The sequence below is a fragment of the Numenius arquata genome, chromosome 26 (assembly GCF_964106895.1).
Source record: "Numenius arquata chromosome 26, bNumArq3.hap1.1, whole genome shotgun sequence".
Classification (NCBI taxonomy): domain Eukaryota; kingdom Metazoa; phylum Chordata; class Aves; order Charadriiformes; family Scolopacidae; genus Numenius; species Numenius arquata.
In genome coordinates this window covers 6,018,346-6,039,998 of record NC_133601.1, presented here as the reverse complement: position 1 = coordinate 6,039,998, position 21,653 = coordinate 6,018,346, and the positions used below count along the sequence as shown (strand labels likewise).

The window sequence follows — 21,653 nt, the reverse complement described above, 5'->3', positions numbered from 1 at the left end:
GGGCTAATTATTTATCTAATTCTCCCCCACCTTCGCATCCTGCTCTGGAGCATGAACCTGGGCACAATGACCTGTTGTACAAACACGTGGTGATTCCCACGCGCGGCTCAGCTTCACCTTATTAAAAGCCGTCTCGTTAGCGCTCGCAGCCGACCTTAGGAATAGGTGAGCTCTGCCTGACCCTGCACCAAAACACCGCCATTTCACCCCAGTTCCTGCCCAGGACCACATGGTCAGATCCTGCTGCATCCATCACCAAAGAAAAGCCCTTTTATTGTCACTGGGAGGGACAGGGACAGCAGCGGGGGAGCGCGGGGTGGGGAAGGAGCCCACGGGAGCCCGGGGCACGGGACCCCTGGCACCTCCTAATCCTAAAGCAACGCTGAGGGGAGAAACTCAACAAGGGGATAAAGGTGGGAGCTGGGCTGGGCTCTTCCTCGTTCACAGTGAATTTAGGGGGACGGGGCGGGGCAGGGGAGGGACCCCACGCTCACAGGTTTTGCTAAAAAATAAACCCAAACCACCCACTTTGGCCTCAGCGGATCTCCTCCCAGGGAGCTGGCTCACGCATGACTTCAATGCCCCAAGCACAGCTCGGGGAGAGGGGAGGGCAGAGAAAGCCCCTCTGTCGGGGACAGCAGAGAGGAAAACGCAGGTGGTGGCAGCCCTGGCGGGGAGCTCTGGGGGTGGCAAAGCCTTGGAGCCAGGTTTCGGCTCTCCTGATGATCTCAGACCCCAGGAGAGGCTCAAATCACACCGGTGAGCTTCGTCAGCGAGCCAAAATGGGGAAAGCGGTTTCTCTGTCACGGCCACGGGGTGGGAGGGAGTGTGGAGTGGGTGGGGGAGAGGCAACTTGTTCCCTGAAAATGCCCCGTAAGGGATTTGTCATCCCCTCCTTCAGCCCTGAAAAAGAATTCACGCTCTAAAGCAGAGGGAGGAGGAGGGGGGGTGGAGATGGGATGACCCCTCATCCCGACCAAGGGCCAGCTGCGGGGGACAGGCGAGGGTGGAAGAGAGCAGCACCAGGGTCAGCCCTGCCGCCGAGGGAGGAGGGCAATGGCACTTCTCTTGGAGAAAAAACAGAAAAATAGAAGAAATAAAAGCCACGTATCATTTGGAAGAATCAGGCAGGAGCCAAGTGGTCCCAGGGGACGGGGCGGCTCTGGTCCCCGCCAGCCCCCTCACTCTATCAGTTCCACATAATTAGCAGGGAACATGCCGAAGTGGCCATCGGGACCGTAGCCACGCCACCAGCCCTCGTCGATCATCTCGATGTTGGTGATGATGTTCTCTGGGTCAAACGAGATCTCGGTGTCATCAGCTGGAATGAGACAGAACGAGACAGGGGGTTAAAGTCAGTCAATTGGTCCAGACAGCTATAAGATGTGAATATCTGGGTAAAACAGGCTCCAAGGAGCGGGGAGAGAAACCACAGAACCACAGACTGGTTTGGGTTGGAAGGGACCTTAAAGCCCCCCCAGTGCCACCCCCTGCCCTGGGCAGGGACACCTCCCACCACACCAGCTTGCTCCAAGCCCCCTCCAACCTGGCCTTGAACCCCTCCAGGGATGGGGCAGCCACAGCTTCTCTGGGCAACCTGGGCCAGGCTCTCACCACCCTCACAGCAAAGAACTTCTTCCCCACATCTCAGCTCCATCTCCCCTCTTTCAGTGTCAAACCCTTCCCCCTCCTCCTAGGGCTCCCCTCCCTCATCAAGAGTCCCTCCCCAGCTTTCCTGGAGCCCCTTGAGGGACTGGAAGGGGCTCCAAGGTCTCCCCGGAGCCTTCTCTTCTCCAGGCTGAACCCCCCCAACTCTCTCAGCCTGTCCTCCCAGCAGAGGGGCTCCAGCCCTCCCAGCATCTCCGTGGCCTCCTCTGGCCCCGCTCCAACAGCTCCGTGTCCTTCTGATGTTGGTGGCCCCAGAGCTGGAGGCAGCACTGGGGGGTGTCTCCCCAGAGCGGAGCAGAGGGGCAGAATCCCCCCCTCGCCCTGCTGGCCACGCTGCTGGGGATGCAGCCCAGGGTGCGGGGGGTTTCTGGGCTGCCAGCGCACGTTGATGGGGCGTGTGGAGCTTCTCACCCACCAATACCCCCAAGTCCTTGTCCTCAGGGCTGCTCTCCATCCCTTCATCCCCAGCCCGTACTGGTACCAGGGGTCACCCCCACCCAGGAGCAGGACCCTGCACGGGGAGGCGAGTGAGAAACATGTTAGGGAAAAATAAAGAGAAGCCATCAGCTGCCTCTGCTTGCTTTTCCAGCTCCAATTTGGGTGGAAAACGCTCTGTCTAGCACCCTGCCATGGGATCACCCGATGCAATGGGCGATGTCTCTGGTCCAGCTCTCTGGGAACAGACTGGGCCCAGCAACCCCCCCTCCCAGTTGCTCTGCTGGTCTCACCAGCCTGGTAGTCGTAGAGCGCCCGCGCACACAGCCCCTTCCCCGACAGGTCCGGCGCCTGCTGGTACTCCACCGGGTACCCGTATTTGGCATCGTCGACTTGGTCCTTCAGGAAAGAGAGAGGCAGAGGAGGAGTTACTGGCGCGAAGGACGCCCCGCGGGCAGCTGAGGCTTCGTTAGCGCCGTGATGGCATTGCGGTCGGGGCTGGACTGTCACAAAACCAAACGAGAGATGCTCTCTTTTAACTCCCCTCCCCAGAAGGAGAGAGAGAAAATTAAAGCCAGACTTAGGAGTTGTAAAGAAACAACTACTTTTAAGGAAATGTTAATAATAAAATAGTAAAAAGAAAATATAATAATAATCATAAGAAAATAGTGAAATACGTACAATATGGGCTGGACTGGCCACTAAAACAAAGGATAGATCCTCCCTTTTAACTTCCCTCCCCAGAAGGAGGGAGAGAAAATTAAAGAGAGACTTATGAGTTGTAAAGAAACTACACTAATGAAAAGTGAATAATGTAATGAAATACTAATCATAAAATAATAATAAGAAAAGATAATAAGAAAATAGTTAAATAGCTCCACTATATTATCTGTGCTCAAGGGTCTGCCCCCCCCAGCACACTCTGTTTCTCGCAGCCCTGCTCGGTTTCCCGGCTGCCCCCCGGGGAATCACAGGGGGAAACAGTGGGAGGGAGGAACAAACACCGGGATCAGATCAGCCCCTCCGAGCCTCGGCAAAACATGAGTTTCCCCCCAGAATAAAAATGCGGGTTCTGGGGGCTCCAGGTGTCTCTGGCAGGACACAAAGGAGCCGAGGGTGCGACCCAGAGCGGTGCGGACAGGTCTGCAGGGGGGCTCCCACACCGGCACCAATCCGGCCGTGCCTCTGGCAGCCGGCACAGCCAGGAATGCCGAGACCGGTGGCAGAGAACCCGTCCAGCAGCTGATCCCTCGGGATCTCAGTGGGTCAGCACCCCCGTGTTTAAGCCTGTTGAATCTGGATGAGCTCCAGCTCCAGTTTTCCAAGCATTTCTCTCTCGCCACTATTCCGAGCCTTGAGCTGGAGCTTTGCACCCTTCTGTCGTACGAAGGGCTGGGGCGAGTGCTCAGCCCATCTCCCGCTCCCTTTGAACCAGCTGGCCGTTGCCAGACAAATTTGGGAATGAGAAAATGAAGTATGTTTGAAATGCTTATGGTTTTAGGGCCGGGGGGGACGACAAGATGGATGAATAGAGGAGAGGAAACCAAACAGCCACCGCATCTCCAAGGGAAACACAACCCCACTATTAGACACCGGAGAATCTGATGGAGCCTGCCAAAAATAGCTGGGCTTTGTCAGCTCCACTGGTTTGGGACATGCAAAGAAACAGAAGAAGGAGGAGGAATCACTTTGGCAAAGAGGCTGATGAGAGGGATGGGAACAGGGACAGCAGCTGGATGTCCCACTGTGCAGGATTGGGGACCAGCGCTCAGCACCAGCATCTGCCGCATCCGCTCACGTGCAGACGTGGGGAAGGGAGGCAGCAGCATCCCCTCGCTCCACACACACGGGGAAGGGAGGCAGCAGCATCCCCTCGCTCCACACACACGGGGAAGGGAGGCAGCAGCATCCCCTCGCTCCACACACACGGGGAAGGGAGGCAGCAGCATCTCCTCACCGTGCGGGCATGGCCCGAGCATGTGTGAGCTCCAGGGTTTCTCACTTTCCCACTGACTTCAGCCCAGGCAGCCAGGCTCCGAGCACAACAGAGACCCAAAGAGAAGAGACGCTGGTTCCAGACTCATCCCAACAGATGAGCCAGAGCCCTGCTCTCTCCCATGAGGATCCTGGCCGGCTCTCGGGTGCCCTATTCTCCCCGGGGGTCCTCCATCCTCCCCACACACCAACCTGAGGGGGTTCTTCATAGATGGCCGAGGGGTCCGGCGGCTCCTCGTACAGATTTGCCTCATCCGCGTGGGAAGCTGGGACACTTGAATTGTACCCAGAGTCTCGTCCTGCAAAAGAAACACCATGATATCCATCACCAAAACCTTCCTCTGTCCCCTCTCTTGCCCAACTCCTGCTTCAGGCTGAAGTGCCACCAAGGCTCTGGTATGAGCTGGACATCCCCTAGGTCTCCTGTCCTGCAGAGGGCACGGGTCCAGCAAGCAGGAACCCAGGCGCGGGGTAAGCAGGGGTTTAAGGAATAACAAAAAGGCTGAGGGAGAGATCCAGGATCTCCAATGGGGAAAGGAATAAACTTCCTCAAGATGAACCATTCCCAAGCTGCTCCTTGTGACGGGGAAGGGCTGGAGCAGAAATCCTGGCCAAGAGCAGCATCTAGTGGTGACTGCAGCCTGGGGACCGCTGCAGCTCGGCCCCGTGGCTGGGGTGGGCAGCAGAAAAAGGATAACCATGGTTTTGCTCCACCAAAGAAAATCTATTTCTGGCTGAACCCTCCAAGGGTTTGATTTGTAACCAGGTCCATTTTGACTTTTTCTTGGGAAAGGCAGCTTGGAGGTTGTCTCCCAGCTCCCACCTTCCTGAAGCAAAGCTGCGGAGCAGCCTCGGGACAGGGCAGTGAGGAGCCTGGCCAGCTGGGGACAAGTCAGCAGGGACGTGAAAGCACTCAGCCCTTCCAGGACAGGGCACCACCTCCGTGCCACAGCTGGGGAGACCCTCCAGAGAGCCAGCCCTCCTCCAGGCTTGCTCTTCCCACCCAAACCACCTGGAAGGGGACAGAGCATCTCCCCAGGGCCAGAACAAGCTCTTTGGAGCCTGGCTCCCTCTCCCTGCCTTGCCACCTCAGCCCTTGGAGCCCAGCATCAAGGACAGGCAGAGATCCTCTGGTCTTTACTGGGACGGTGAAACTCAGCCCTGTCACCTGTGAGAGCTGGCTGCTGTCCCCACGCTCAGAGGGACAGCACTGCCTGGGGGTGGGGAGCCTTTTGCTGGGTCTCAAAGGCATTTTGGAAAGGTCTGAGCTGGAGAGGGGTTCTGGGAGCTGAATTTCAGCTCAACAGCCAGAAAATGTCCTCCTGAACCTCCTGCTAAGGCTCAGGAGGAAACAAGGGAGCTTTGCAGCAGGGAGCGACAGCTCTCCCCCTTCCCCAGCCTCCCCCTGCCCTCCCCTGCGGCTGGGGGCAGACCCCGTGCCCCACACCACCACCTGGAACACCACCCCAGGCCTTGACATCGAGTTTTATGGCGACACAGCACCCCAGGGAGAACTGAGTCAGACAACGGGACTCATTTCCAAAACAGCCTCATTGACACCTGGGCCAAAGAGCACGGCATTGGGTGGGTCTATCACATCCCTCACCACGCACCAGCCTCTGGGAAGAGAGAACGGTACAACGGACTGTTAAAAACTGCACTGAGAGCATTGGGCGGTGGGACTTCAAAACTCTGGGACACACATGTGGCAAAGGCTACCTGGCTAGTTAACACCAGGGGATCTATCAGTCGAGCTGGTCCTGCCCAATCAAAACTTCTACGTACAGTGGAAGGGGATAAAGCACCTGTAGTGCACACGAAGAACACGTTGGGGGAGAGCCTCTGGGTTAGTCCTGCCTCGGGCAAAGGCAAACCCATCCCTGGGATTGGGGATTGCTTTTGCTCAAGGACCTGGGGGCACTTGGTGGGTGACGCAAGAGGATGGGGAATTCCAACGTGTGCCTCAAGGGGATTTGATTTTGGGTGAGAATAGCCAATGAATCGAATTGTATGATGTTAATTGCTAATTTCATAGAATCACAGAACGGTTAGAGTTGGAAGGGACCTTAAAGCCCCCCCAGTGCCACCCCCTGCCCTGGGCAGGGACACCTCCCACCACACCAGGTTGCTCCAAGCCCCCTCCAACCTGGCCTTGAACCCCTCCAGGGATGGGGCAGCCACAGCTTCTCTGGGCAACCTGGGCCAGGCTCTCACCACCCTCACAGCAAAGAACTTCTTCCCCACATCTCAGCTCCATCTCCCCTCTTCCAGTGTCAAGCCCTTCCCCCTCCTCCTAGGGCTCCCCTCCCTGATCCAGAGTCCCTCCCCAGCTTTCCTGGAGCCCCTTTAGGGACTGGAAGGGGCTCTAAGGTCTCCCTGGAGCCGTCTATAGTGGTATAATTTACCACTAGATGTCATCACTACTATGACTGCTGTATGTTCTATCAATATTATTACAGTAAGAATGGCCCAAATTACTGAAGAATGACGAAACTGGGTGAAGCACCGCAGTGACGGAACCAGAACTGGCTTCAGCAACAGGGTTTCTGGCTGAAAGATCTGCTCTCACTTTGCTGAGGCAGGGGAAAACGCAACAGAAACTCAGAGCCTGACCTCAAAATGCCCAATTTTGGGGATCCTATTTGGAAAGGTGAGGTGAAAAGCTCTAGTTAGGTGAGGAAGCAAAGCCACGCACCTGCAGCGGGTACCGGAGAGGCTGGAGGCATCTCCCAAGCATTGGAGGGGGTGAAGGATGCTGGGGGAGCCTCCCGGGCAGGAGAGACAGGGGAGGCAGGACTGGGCACAGAGTTGACCTCCTTCTGCAGGAAAGGGCTGCGAAGTTTGCCTAGAAAAGGGCAGAAGACGGTTGTGATCAGCAGCGCAGTGTCCACTTGGAGGCCTGTAGCTATCGGTGTTCCACAGGGGTCAGTACTGGATCAGGTCTTGTTGAACACTCATCAACGATCTGGATGAGGGGACAGAGTATACCCTCAGCAATTTGTGCGGTGACACAAAACTGACACAGCAGGAGGTGGTGCTGCCATTCAGCAAGAGCTGGACAGGCTGGAGAGTTGGGCAGAGAGGAACCTGATGAACTTCAACAAGGGCAAGTGTAGGGTGCTGCACCTGGGGAGGAATAACCCCCTGAACCAGGACGGGTTGGGGGTGACCTGCTGGAGAGCAGCTCTGCAGAGAGACATGTGGGAGGCCTTATGGACAAGTTGCCCATGAGCCAGCAATGGGCGCTGGTGGCCAAGAAGGCAAATGGTCTCCTGGGGAGCATCAAGAAGAGTGTGGCCAGCAGGTGGAGGGAAGTCAACTCCCTCTGCTCTGCCCTGGGGAGGCCCCATCTGGAGTCCTGGGTCCAGTTCTGGGCTCCCCAGTTCCAGAAGGACAGGGAACTGCTGGAGAGGGTACAGCAGAGGACCACAGAGATGCTGAGGGGCCTGGAGCATCTCTCTGCTGAGGAAAGGCTGAGGGACCTGGGGCTGTTCAGCTGGAGAAGAGCAGACTGAGAGGGGATCTCATCAATGCTGAGCAATAGCTAAAGGGCAGGGGGCAAGAGGATGGGGCCAGACTCTTCTCAGTGGTGCCCGAGGACAGGACAAGGGACAACGAGCACAAACTGGAACATGGGAAATGGCACCTCAACATGAGGAAAAACTTCTTTCCTGTGAGGGTGGCAGAGCCCTGGAAGAGGCTGCCCAGAGAAGGTGTGGAATCTCCTTCTCTGGAGATATTCAAACCCACATGGATGCGTCCTGGTGTCCAACCTGCTCTGGGTGACCCTGCTCTGGCAGGGGGTTGGACTGGGTGATCTCCAGAGGTCCCTTCCAACTCCATATCACCCTGTGATTCTGTGACAAGGCGTCAAACGTGCTGCAGGAGCCGGGCAGGCACGGAGGCTCCCAGATCCATGGCCACAGCTCCGGGACTCCCCAGAGCCAGTCACTGAAGGGTGTTGTCAGACGCTTTTTGCCACAGCAGCCCACTGTTGGGTTACCCTCCTAAGCAGGATTTTCAAGCTCTAATCCTAGTTGGGGAAAACAAGTTTGTCTGTTGGTTACAGCAGTAGCTGCAGCCAAGGGAAGAAAAAAAAAAAAAAGAAGACATAATTTTGGGGAGGAAGAGCAGCTGGAGGACACCACCACCTCTCCGGGCTCTCCACAGTGATTTTTGGAGCACCCTCAATTTCACTAACATTAGGACCGACGACTGGGAGGGGCTGGATTCAGACTGGTTGCTGCCAGCCTGCACTTCCCTTTGGCAGGAGGTAACTATTGCTGTTATCTGCCCCATCTCCGCCTCCCAGCGCAAACAAAGGCAGAGCAGGGGAGTTACGAGAGGAGCCCTACCCCAGCCCCGCGGTGAATAAGCACCGAGACTCGCCAGCCTGCCCTCAGCCCGCAGGTTTCATCCCTGCCGGGGTGCTTGTCTCCCTTTCCTCCATTGAAAAAACACCAAATGCTAACACAAACAAGGGAAATCCCAAGGGATTTCTCACCCTCAGAAATCAGCCTCTCCCCCCATGATGTTTAAACACAAAAAAGATGTTTTCCCAACCGTGGCATTTCACCCCATACCACCCATGGCTTCCCTACCTGAGAAAGCAAATTCACGCTCCTATCACAAAATAAAAGTGCTTATTCCAAATGAATTTAAGCTACTTTCAAGGAGGCTGAACTGAGGAGGAGACGTCCATGCAGGGACATCACGTGTTCTCAGCAACTTCCTCAGCTGTTTTCAGCTTTGGTTTTCACAGCTTCCTGGTTTCTATCTGACAGATCAGCTCAGTCTCTCCTAAAGGGAAGCACTCTGGCTTGGCTCAGTCACTGCGAAAAATGGGGTGGAATTTAGGGCAGTCAGGATAGATTGTGGCAGTGGTCCTTTTCTGGCACTAATATATTTAATTTTCATTTAAAAAATGAAATCTAAGCTTCACGTGTCAAGTCAAAGTATGGACAACCTCCATCTCAGCTGTTAAAATCGGGCGCAGCGAGAGCCCTACCATGAGAAACGTCGTGTCACCGGGTGTGATGAGCACCGAGTGTGATGAGAGCCACCCGTGCTCAGCAGGAGCCATGGCCCAACGGGTAACATCCCAAACACATTCCCCCCCATCGGGAGCACCAGGGACGGTCTCACGCTGCCCGACCCGCTGCCGTACCTGGCTGGGAAGCCGTCACCGCATCCGCTGGCACCGACTTCTCCCTCTGCTTGAAGATGTCTCGGGGGTTCACCGCCCTCTGCGCGACCAGCGAGGCCGCCTCCTGCGCAGGAGAAGACCCCACACTGATCTGGGCACCACGGCCGCGGGACAGGTATCGGAGCCCACGCAGCCCCCCCAGCAGAGCATACCTGGGCTTTCTCCACTGACTCGCTTCTCCTGAAGCCCTTCCGCTGCCTGGCCTCGTACTCCTCAGCTTGCTCCTTCTGCAGCACAAGAGAGGGGCTGCTACAGCCTCAGTGGGCACCAAGCCACCACCTCCCTCCCCATCCAGCCCCTTCCCTCCCCTATCCTTCCCTTCCCCATCCAGCCCCTTCCCTTCCCCATCCAGCCCCTTCCCTTCCCCATCCAGCTCCTGCTTCTGCATCCAGACCCCAGGACCAGAGAAACGGGGACAAGGAACAGACATGGTGATGGAGTGTGAACAGGGGCGAAACCCCCTGGATCTGTGAGGGAGATGCGGGAGGTTGGCTGGGATAAGGGCTCAGTTTCCTCCAGTGTCCCCAGGCTCTTCTCCAGGGAAAGTTTTAAACTCTGCTTTCCCCAGGGGCCATGGCTGGACTGTCCGTCAGCAGCACACACCCAGCGTGAGCAGAAGTGTAAAGCAAGATCCAACAAAATCAAGGATGAAAAAAAGAGACCTGGAGGATCAGCCCATGGCACATCTCCTGCCAGTGTGTCCCTGGGTCTTTCCACATCCCCCGCCTGCTGTGGCACTGTCTGAGGTGCTCCTCCATCACCCTCCTGCCTCTGCCCGCAGCCTGTGGGGCACCGCGCGCCCTGTCCTCTGTCCTGGGGGACGCACGAATAAGTCTGGCCATGGGGCACAACCCCAGAGCTCACCCATTGCTGCTGCTCCTTGTCCCTGTTCTCGGCCTCCTGCTGCTGCTGGAGTCTTCTGCGGTGACAGAACACAAATTGGGGTTAAACGGGGCTGTTCTGGGACCTCACCCTGCTGCAGCTACATGGGGAAGACCAGAGGGAGGACACTCCACCATGCTTCTGGGGCAAGATGAGGAGCCACAGGCCACCTGGGAGCCACGCAGGGGACAACAACAAGGAGCTGCTTCAAATAGTGGGACCAAACCGGGGAAATCTCTTCCTTCGGGGGCACAGAGAAGAGCTCCCAGCATGGAGGGGCCAGGCAGACTTCCCCATCTGAGCTGAAAACAGGAAGGCAGTGCCCCTGCCGCCAGCAGAAGTGAGCTCCACCACCAATGGGGCTCAGGCTGGGCTGGGAGGGGAAGGAAATCAGCACAATGCCGGTCCCCGCACATGCCGCCGCCTCTCTGCAGGGCTCACAGGCCTCCACCGGCCACCCCGGACTACCAGCACCCGATGAATGGTGGCCACAGGTTTCAGTGATGTGTTTCAGAAGCAGCCTGCCAGGGGAGGACTTGGTCCTGGGTAGGATCAGTGGGCAGGGAGCCCCACGGGTGATGCCGGACCAGCTTGTTGGAGGTTGAATGGGGGAAAAGATGCTCTCCGCACCCCAAGAGCTGGAGCGGTGACATCAGCTCGGAAAAGGTGCTGAGAAGGGCACACAGCACCACTGAGGGCAAAGCCGAGAGATCCCGGAGAGCGGGACAGGCTCCAGGCATCGCTATGAGTGTTCGGGACTCACTTCTGGGCTTCAATTTCGTTGGATCTCGCTTTATATCTCTGTTCTCGCCCCGCCGCCTCCTGCAGCTCCCGCTCCCGACGCTCCCTCTCCAGCTGCTGCCGTTCCTCCTCCGCCCTCCTCTTCTCCTCCAGCCGACGGTTTTCTTCATCTTTCTAATGGGAAATGGGCAACAAGTCGTGGGTTTCATCCTGCCGGCTCCGAGGACCCCCCAGGTCGCCGTGCCCCCCAGCCAGCATGGTGGCAGCACCCGTAACCTGTCCACAGCCAGAAAGCTTACGCGCTATTGCTAAACCGCTGTAAAACAACCCGAATGGGAAGGAAATACAGACCAGGCCTGCAGAGCTGCCTTCAGAAAGGTCAAAAAACAGCTTTCTTACCCAAACGGAGTTTGCCATCTGCCCGGAGCCAGGCTGCAGCACAGCCCTCTCCCCCCGCACGCACCCCAGCCAAATTAAACTGAGATAGAAGGCATCTTGCTCTTTAAGACTCATTTTCTTCTCCCCTTGGACTCCCACAGCCAGCCCAGCTCCGCACTGTCCGAGGTCTGGAGCCCCAGCTCCGGGCCGGAAAGCCCAGGTTAGAGAGGGGACAGGCAGACAGCAAGAAATCACCACCTCCATCCAAATGCCTCGTCCCACCCGTGCCTGGCTGCTGGGGAGAAGCGGCGGCACCCACCTCAGCTTTGGCCCAGAAATTATCTTTATTGACTCGCTTGATTTCGGACATTGCATTCGTCTTCTGGTAGACAGAGCCCTGGGGGGAGGCAGAAGGTGGCATGTGTGAGCGGTGGTCACTGAGCAATCACAATTTTTGCATTCTTCAGCAGAAACGTGTCCCTGTGGTTTTCTGGCAGCTCCCTCCCGCTGCTACGGGACGGGCAGCCATCTTTGCCTTCCCCTGGCCAAAGGCACACGGCCCCACACGGCCACGGGCCAGCAGGCTGGGTTGAGAGGGTCAACAGAAGATATTTAGCATCAAGAAGGAAAAATAGACACATTGTGATAGTATATTACAGCAAACCCAGCACGGTCTGGTGTTCAGCACAGTGTGTGACTTTTTAGAAGTCACTAGAACCTGATCACAGAATGAATCATAGAATCACAGAATGCTATGGGGTTGGAAGGGACCTCTGGAGATCATCCAGTCCAACCCCCTGCCAGAGCAGGTCCACCCAGAGCAGGTCCCACAGGAACGTGTCCAGGCGGGTTTTGAATGTCTCCAGAGATGGAGACTCCACCACCTCTCTGGGCAGCCTCTTCCAGGGCTCTGCCACCCTCAAAGTAAAGAAGTTCCTCCTCATGTTTAGATGGAACTTCTTATGTACAAGTCTGTGCCCGTTACCTCCTGTCCTGTTCCTGGGCACCACTGAAAAAAGACTGGCCCCATCCTCCTGACACCCACCCTTGAAGTATTTGTAGGCGTTGATCAGATCCCCCCTCAGTCTTCTCTTCTCCAGACTAAAAAGCCCCAAGTCCATCAGCCTTCCCTCGTGAGAGATGCTCCAGGCCCCTCAGCATCTTTGTAGCCCTCTGCTGTACCCTCTCCAGCAGTTCCCTGTCCTGGAACTGGGGAGCCCAGAACTGGACCCAGGACTCCAGATGTGGCCCCACCAGGGCAGAGCAGAGGGGCAGGATGACCTCCCTCCACCTGCTGGCCACACTCCTCCTGATGCCCCCCAGGATGCCATTGGCCTTCTTGGCCACAAGGGCACATTGTTGGCTCATGGGCATCCTGTTGTCCACCAAGACTCCCAGGTCTTTTTCCTCAGAGCTGCTCTCCAGCAGGTGACCCCCAACCTGTCCTGGTGCAGGGGGTTATTGCTCCCGAGGCACAGGACCCTACACTTGCCCTTGTTGAATTTAATGAGGATGCTTTGCCCCAGACTTTAAAGAAGGGCTGGCTGAAGCCCAATGATGTGACGTTGCCAAAAACAGGGACTTCCAGCCTGGTTTTCATCATGCCTCAAGCAAAAAAATCTAGTTGTTAAAGTGCTGCGGCGCCCAGGCTGGAGCAGCCAGCAAAGAAATGACCAGGACACGTGGGAACCTGGCATTGCCACGGCAAAGCAGGGCCAGGGGACAGCAAGGGTCTCGCCCAGCTCAGATTTGCTCTTCACCCACATCTCGGAGCAGGGTGAAGCCATGCAGTGTCGGAGAGGACACGCAGCCGAGCTTCTGCTTTGTACAGCTCAGAAACCTTATCGCTCGGGCTGTGTGTTAAGAAAAAAAAAAAACACCTTCCTACAGAACATGATCACGTAGAGAGAAAGGAAGTTGCTGAGACCTCCGGCCTTGACGCTTCCCAGCACAGGGGGAGCCTCAGCCGCTGCACCAACACGACTCGATCCCTGTCCCTTGGCTGCACCACAGCCTCGGAGAACCCCAGGCCTTACAGATCATGGAATCATGGAGCGGTTGGGTTGGAAGGGACCTTAAAGATCATCTAGTTCCAACTCAGGGACATCCTCTCCTAGACCAGGTTGCTCAAAGTCCCATCCAGCCCTGGCCTTGAACCCCTCAAGGGATGGGACAGCCACAGCTTCTCTGGAAATGTGCAAAGCAGGAGCTTGTGTGTCTCTTAAAAACCTGAATAGAACTGGGGGCAATCTGTCCTGCTTAAAAAAAAAAACAAACATTTGTGCCTATGGAGAAAAGAGCTCAGGCTTTCTGCAAGGACATCTCGACTCTGCCACCACCTCGTGCTCTTGCCCTGATTCACTACAACGAGCCGGAGAGAGGAATTGGCCCCTGGGCAAAATCATTGGTGCTTCCTCGGCCACATCAAAGCATGGGGAGCCCCTTCCACTGCAGGTGGAAGACTTTGTCCCTGCCCGACTGCGAGCCCAGAGGGACCAGAAAGCCCCCATGAAGCCAACTCACCACGGGAGCTTGAGGGCCCGAGTCCTGGAACTTGCTGCTCTCCTTGTGGAAGTTGTAGTTGGCCCCAGAGGCCTTGGCAACCTTCTCCATGATGAGTTCAGGCTCCACGTCCTCCTCTGCACGAGCATTGATGGTGACATGAGCCCCCTGAGCAGGGAGAAAGCCAGCACAGGAATGAGAGGTGACTCTAGAAGCCACTAAACCCACCAAGTTCCTTTGATAGGTCCTGTCTGAGCTCCCAGGGCTCCCAAGGGAAGAAAAAGGGCTCGGGTGAGAAAGGGAGGTCACCAGCCACTCTGAGATCACAGAATTACAGACTGGCAGGGGTTGGAAGGGACCTCTGGAGATCACCCAGTCCAACCCCCTGCCAGAGCAGGGTCACCCAGAGCAGGTTGGACACCAGGACGCATCCATGTGGGTTTGAATATCTCCAGAGAAGGAGATTCCACACCCTCTCTGGGCAGCCTCTTCCAGGGCTCTGCCACCCTCACAGGAAAGAAGTTTTTCCTCATGTTGAGGTGCCATTTCCCATGTTCCAGTTTGTGCTCGTAGTCCCTTGTCCTGTCCTCGGGCACCACTGAGAAGATCTGGCCCCATCCTCTTGCCCCCTGCCCTTTAGCTATTGCTCAGCATTGATGAGATCCCCTCTCAGTCTGCTCTTCTCCAGCTGAACAGCCCCAGGTCCCTCAGCCTTTCCTCAGCAGAGAGATGCTCCAGGCCCCTCAGCATCTCTGTGGTCCTCTGCTGTACGCTCTCCAGCAGTTCCCTGTCCTTCTGGAACTGGGGAGCCCAGAACTGGACCCAGGACTCCAGATGGGGCCTCCCCAGGGCAGAGCAGAGGGAGTTGACTTCCCTCCACCCGCTGGCCACACTCTTCTTGATGCTCCCCAGGAGACCATTTGCCTTCTTGGCCACCAGCGCCCATTGCTGGCTCATGGGCAACATGTTGTCCACCAGATAGATAAAGCAAATGTTCATTGTGGAAAAAGAGGCTTGTTTCACCCATTTGTGCTGCGAATCAGCATGCCTGGGCTATCCTACACCCCAAGAGTATCGAGTGCTGGGGCCACCCCCCAGCCTCTCCTGGCCACCATCCCACCTCCAAAGATGCCTCTGTGCCACCCCCGATGAGCAGGGTGAGCCACGCAGGTTCCCTTGCCCGGGACCCACCAATCTGGGGAGGACACAACGAGAAGAGGAGCAGACCTTTAGGAAGTTGGCCACAGTGCTGACGTGGTTGGCGCAGGCTCCTTTCCTCACGTCGTTCACGCCTTCGCCAGTCTGCAAAGAGAAACCATCACCCAACTCAGTCCAGAGTCCCACCACAGGTGGGCTTTGCAGCAGCAGCACCTTGGTCTAAGCCCGCAAATCATCCACGCTGGCCACGGCCAGGGCTTGGCCAGGGCTCACTGCATGGAAAAAGAGCCCACTCTGCAGCAGACACTGCTCAGGGGGACATGGCCACCCTCCTGCCCAGGGACAACAGCCACACCATGAGGGCTCCAGGCTCCTCAAGCACTTCATTCAATCCATCCTATCATAGAATCACAGACTGGTTTGGGTTGGAAGGGACCTTAAAGCCCACCCAGTGCCACCCCCTGCCCTGGGCAGGGACACCTCCCACCACACCAGGTTGCTCCAAGCCCCCTCCAACCTGGCCTTGAACCCCTCCAGGGATGGGGCAGCCACAGCTTCTCTGGGCAACCTGGGCCAGGCTCTCACCACCCTCACAGCAAAGAACTTCTTCCCCACATCTCAGCTCCATCTCCCCTCTTTCAGTGGCAAACCCTTCCCCCTCCTCCTAGGGCTCCCCTCCCTCATCCAGAGTCCCTCCCCAGCTTTCCTGGAGTCCAGTCCCTTCCAGTCCCTAAGGGGGCTCTAAGGTCTCCCCGGAGCCTTCTCTTCTCCAGGCTGAACCCCCCCAACTCTCTCAGCCTGTCCTCACAGCAGAGGGGCTCCAGCCCTCCCAGCATCTCCGTGGCCTCCTCCGGCCCCACTCCAACAGCTCCATGTCTTTCTGATGTTGGTGGCCCCAGTGTTGGAGGCAGCGCTGGGGGGGAGGTCTCACCATGGTAGAGCAGAGGGGCAAAAAAATGCCATCCGAGACGGCTTCAGAGCCATTTATCAGCAGTGTCACTGCCAGCCAAGCGAGCTACGCAGCCAAAGAGATGCAACGGGGCAGCGAATCCTCCAGCCTCTGTTTGCTTGTGGCAATGGAGTCTGGAACATGCAGCCATAGCAGTGGCCATGGCATGCCATCGGTGTCACACCTTGGTGGAGGGGCTTCCACACCAGCTGCCGACTGATCGGCAACTACGATTCCAGAGAGACTTGATTTATTTCCACCAGATCCCCACTCACCCAGTTGATGAGGACGTATTTGGGCAGGCCGGAGTTGGGATCTTTCACCCTACAGAAGGCATACATCACCTTCCCACTGTTGAGCTCCTCCACCATCTCCTCCAGGCCACCATCTGCCCCGGGAGAGAAAGGAGAGGGTGTAAGACAGGCAGATCACGTACATGTGGTGGGAACAGCGAAGCCGGCATCCTGCTGGCTCTGTATTTCCTGGAGATTATTCTGTTAGATCTGGAGTTGTTCTACATGGAGAGTATCTCGGATCCTTCGTCTTTGCCCCCGTCCCTCCATTACCTGCCCGTTTGCACCAGAGCCGAACCCCAGCCCGCTCTCACCCACACCCTGTCCCCACCAGCCTTCGCTCTTCTTCCTCAGAGCTTCACCGTGACACGCACAGCTCCACGTGGGGAGAGATCCTGGGTCCCTAACTCAAGTCAAGCGGCAACAGAGAAGAGAGAGGAGATGCCCATGTGCCCCAGACTAATTAAAGGCTTTAACCAAAGCAGGCAGCTACAAACCCTGCTCGCAGGTTCCTACACCAGGCACGGTGCTATCCTGCACCCCAGCGTCACTCCAGCTGAACGCGTAAGCCGAAAAAAATGACGAGAAAAGGAGGAAAAACGCAAAGAACCACGCATTCTCACATCAGAAATATTCTAACAGACCACAATTCCTCCTACTTTGGCTTGTCTGACCCCCAAAAAGCAGAAAACAAGCTACCAAAGGCTTACCAAACGCTGGCCGCCATGGCACAGCCCAGCCCTGCAGCAGGACCCCAGATCGTTTTCTTCTCCGTTATTAAATATTTATGCTTCAGCTCTAAATTTGCGCAGGGTGGCTTCCAAGTCTAAGGCTGGAAGGCTGAAGCCCTGGGGCTCTGGGGCCCCGGCGTTTGCCAGGTCGATGTTGAACGTGCTGGGTGTGGAAGGGCAGAAAGGGAAGTGCCAGGACGGGAAGCTTTGCTGAGGGGCTGGGGTTCTGCTGACAGAGTCACACCGTGCCTAATTCGGCATAAAAACCCCATCGGACTTTTAATTTACACACAATAAACCTCGTCGGCTGAACAAAAGGCTCCGACAGCAAACCGCCCGCAGCACGGACCCTGCAGAGCTGCCCAGAAATGTCTCACCCGACCACGGCTGCCGAGAGCCAAGAGCTGGGAGAAATACTTGCAGGTGAGAAGAGGAGCCGGCAAGGGAATACAGCAGAGAGATGCAAATCCAGAGAGTGGAGAAACCTGCCGGGATGCCTCGCTTTCTACCAGCTTGAGCTTTGCCTCAAGAAGCGTTTGTGTGGGAATTGGCAACCGGATAAAAAATATTAAAACAAAAATAAGTCCCACAAAGCAGGGAAGCAAAGAAAGAAGAGAGGGGGCTTTAGCCGGAATCGGCAGCCTGGAAAAGCTGCTCCATGGTCCCTCCTCCGTCCCCAGCCCCGCCGGGGCTCCCAGACCTGTGCTCTGGCCCTTGTCCCACCGCCAAGCCCCGCGGGGCACACAGTCCCCACCACGCTCACCTCCGGAGCCGGCCACTCGCAGGTCATTGCTGTTGCCTTCGTAGGTGAACAGAGCCCTAAAATAAAAGCAAAAGTGGAGGTTTTAGCCAACCCAGAGAGAAACACGGACCACTAACCTTACACTCCAGCAGCATCTCCCCTCCTGCTCCAACGCCTCTGGACCCTCTGCAGTGCACCCCAAAAACTCCCCCATGCCCACCCAGGATGTCCTGGTACCCTCCGTGCACACAGCTCCATAGGGTCCCCCACCTCACACACCTCCTGCCCCACATCCCAGACACCCCCTGATCCCTCCTGTACACCCCACATCCACCCAGACACCCCCTGATCCTCCACCATATACCCCACATCCCCCAGACACCCCCTGATGCCATATACACCCCACACTCCCCCAGACAACTCCTAACCCCCCCTATACACCCCCACCCATCCCCCAGACACCCCCTGATCTCTATACATCCCACCCCCACACCCCCAGCTTCCCCTACACACTCCACACCTCCGCTCCAGACACCTCCACACTCCTCATCCCTCCTATACACCCCACAGCCCCCCCTAGGCACCCCCACACCCTCTAATTGACCCTTCCCACCCCATATCCCCATCCAAGTGCCAGCCCAGCTCTGAATCTTCCCCTATACACCGTCGTCAGACCCCTCTAGGCCCCCCCAAGTCACCCCAGACACCTCTCCAGCTCTGACCTCCCCTATACACCCCCCAACCCTGACACCCCCACACATCCTGATTTCACTTTTACCCGCCCCACCCCCTCAGATCTTCCCTATACACCCCATACCTCCATCCCACATCCTCCCAGACATCCTGATGCTCCCTGCATCCCCCTCAAACATCCCCACATCCCCCCTATACGTCCCACACCCACCCTCCCTGGTACCCCTCACCCCTATATCCCCCACATCCCCTCAAACCGCCCTATACCCCCCACAGCACCCCTATATCCCCCACATCCCCTCCAAGCCCCCCACAGCCCCCCTGCACCCCGCACGTACCCCCCCAAACCGCCCTGCACCCCTCCCATCGCCCCAAACCCCCCCGCCCCACAATTCCCCCCCCAATCTTCCCCTGCAGACCCTCCCCTGCCCTCCCCGGTCCCCCCTCCCCGCCCCTCACCAGTCGGTGGGGCTCCCCGCCGCCACCACCCGCCCGTAGGCCTCCTGCAGCGCCCGCCCGTTCTTGCTGAGGTTCAGCGCCATGGCAGCGCCCGCTCCCGCCCCGCCCCGCGCCTGCACGGCCCGCGCCACGCCCCCCGCCGGCCACGCCCCCTGTCGGCCACGCCCACACGCGGCCCCGCCCCACATCCGGCCGACCACGCCCACTGATCGGGACCGCCCACCGCCTCGCCCATACGTGACCCCGCCCTCCATCCGGCCGACCACGCCCACTCAACGGGCCCGCCCACCGCTCCGCCCCGCCTCAACATAAGCCCCGCCCCCTGCGCCGCCGCGCCCCCCCGAGCGCCACGCCACGCCCCTAGGGGCCTCGCCACGCCCCCTCCCCCCTCCCCGTAAGGCCCCGCCCCTTCCTCGGCCCCGCCCCGCCCCGGGGCGGGCACTCACCCCTTCCACACCCCCCCCCGCTCACCCCGGAACCGGCACCCGCCGAGCCCAGGGACCCCACGGGGGGCGGATCTTGGGATCCCCCACCCCAGGGTGCTTCTGAGGGATCCCCTACCCCAGGGCGATTCTCGGGGTCGCCCTACCTCAGGGCAGTTTCAGGGGCCCCCCACTCCCTGGTGGCTCTAGGGCATCCCCACCCCCGTGCAGCTCTGGGGGTCCTCACGCCCCACCGTGGCCCCACAGCTCCGCACCCCGAGACACCCACACCTCCCCGAACATGCCCCCTCCCCACTTCCCGGGTGACCCACGCAGCCGCCCCAGGCAGCCCCGGGGGGAAAATCGGGATTTCAGTGAATTTTCCCCGTTTCTACACCCGGCGGGCGAGCGGTGGCCAGGGAGGGGGGAATTGGGGGGTCACCGGGCATTGCAGCAGCTTTGAGCTCGGAGCTTTTCGGGCTGCAAACCCCTGAATTTTATCCAAAATCGTCGTAATTCTGCTTTTTCAGGAAATGCCCGAGTTTGGGGTTCAGAATGGGGGGTGTTTTTGCGGGATAAAGATTTTCCCGTGCTGGCACGGGGCGGGGGGGGTGTGTCCCTCTCTGCCTCCTGAAGAGTCTCCCCAAAAATGAGGTGCCAAACCCGGGGGGGTGACCGTCCCCCAGGCACGGTGGCCTTGTCCCCGGGGGCTGTGGGGTGGCCTTCAATGGGATGCAGCTGCTGAGGGGGCGAGATGTGGGGGCGAGATGTGGGGGCGAGCTCTAACTGGGGGGGGGGGGTGTGAGAACCTCCGCAGCTGGCAGCGGCTGTGGGAGCTGGCTGGGGTGTGGGGGGAACGGCTGGGGGGGTGCCCATGTGGGGTGGGGGGGCATGGATGGGTGCTCGGTGTGGGGCAGGGGGCCCAGCTGGGGGGATGCCTGGCGCAGGGAAGGGGGCACAGCCAGATGAATGCCCAGTGTGGGGCAGAGGACATTCCTAGAGGGATGCCGACGCGTGGCAGGGGGGGCACAGCTAGAGGGATGCTCTGTGTCAGGCAGGGGGGGCACGGTTGGGGGGACGCCTGACGTGGGAAAGGGGGCACAGCTGGAGAGATGCCCCAGGCGAGGCAGGGGGCACGGCCAGATGGGTGATCAGCGTGGGGCAGGGGGGCACAGCAGGATGGATGCCCTGTGTGGGGCACAGGGACACAGCCAGAGGGGTGCCAGTGTGGGGCAGGGGGGTGCTGCTGTGGGGCCCTGGCACTTGCCCCACGCACGGGAGTCGCTCTGCCGGGGGGTGTGGAGGCCGATGCCCCGGGAGGGCATGGGGCCACCCCCTCAATGCCATCTCCAGCCCCCCCGTACCCCGCTCTGCCGCCGGGGTGTCCTGCGCCCCTCAGCCCCCCGTGCCTCAGTTTCCCTGCTCGGAGCAGGGCGCTGAGACCCTCCCATTTCGCCCTCAGAACCAGGGCGCTGTGTCCCCCCCAAATGCGGGACACACACACACCAGACAGAGCTGCCCCCCCCCCGCGAGCTGTGCCAGCTGCCCCTTGGGCACAAGAAATCCCGGGGGGGGGGGGGGGGCTCTTGTTGGGGGGGCAGAAGGTGGCCTGGGCGGGGGGAGGGGGGGGGGGACGACAAGAGGTGGCCTCGGGGGTGTGCAGCTGCCAGCCCCCGCCTGCGCCGTGTCCCCAGCATGTGCTAATCGGCCATTTGCAGATCGTCGTGTGTTCCCCTCCCCCCGCCCCTGCCCCCCGGGCCACCCCCGCCCCCCCTCCCGGAGCTCAGCCCCGAGCCAGCTGCCAACATCTGGCTGGGGCCGTGCTGCCCCCCAAACAGGGAGTGGGGCGCTAGGGGGGATTTTTGGGGTGGCCCTCCCAGTTGCAAATACACCCCCCCCCCCCCCCCCAATCTCCTTTCCTGCCCCATAGTGGCCTTCACTCCCAGCTCTTCCTCCACATTCGGGGTCACCCTACAGTGGGACAAATCGGGGGTACGTGGAGACAGGAGGGTCTCCCCAAAAAATCTGGCATCATCCCCATCCCACCGGCCTCGGGGGGCACTGGGGGGTGGGGAATCCCACCCATCAGCCACCATCATCACCCACCAGCAAAATAACGGGGGAGTCAAGCTTCCACGGCCCCGGCTGCCCCAGGAGGGTAAGGGTGGGTTTAATGAGCCCCCCTGGGGCCCCTCAATTGTCCCCAGCGCCAGTGACAGTGACAGTGGTGTGCTGGGATTTGTCTCCTTGGGGCTTCAGCTTCCCCCTGTGTCCCCATCCACCTGGGGGAAAGGGACTCTGGGGGGGAATGCAGACGTGGGATGGGGGTGGAAGATGGTGAACGGGGTGGTCGAGGGTCCTAGGGTGGCTGTAGGTCATTGGATTCCTGAGGGTTCTTG

General features: G+C 58.7%; 1 protein-coding gene across 2 annotated transcripts; it reads right to left on the bottom strand.

Moving 5' to 3' along the window:
- Nucleotides 1–245: 245 nt before the first annotated feature.
- On the bottom strand, nt 246–18,930 carry DBNL (drebrin like). 2 transcript variants are annotated; one of them, XM_074164295.1, is made up of 14 exons: nt 18,833–18,930; nt 17,702–17,757; nt 16,190–16,302; nt 15,035–15,109; nt 13,829–13,975; nt 11,625–11,702; nt 10,950–11,101; nt 10,169–10,223; nt 9,457–9,531; nt 9,266–9,368; nt 6,794–6,943; nt 4,291–4,397; nt 2,397–2,502; nt 246–1,321 (listed from the first exon to the last, which is right to left on the bottom strand). In XM_074164295.1, the coding sequence occupies exons 1-14, from the start codon at nt 18,913–18,915 to the stop codon at nt 1,182–1,184; spliced, it is 1,440 nt and encodes a 479-aa protein (XP_074020396.1). In that variant the 5' UTR covers nt 18,916–18,930; the 3' UTR covers nt 246–1,181. The 2 variants fall into 2 exon arrangements, with proteins under 2 accessions (XP_074020396.1, XP_074020397.1); XM_074164296.1 differs by lacking the exon at nt 6,794–6,943.
- Nucleotides 18,931–21,653: the final 2,723 nt, after the last annotated feature.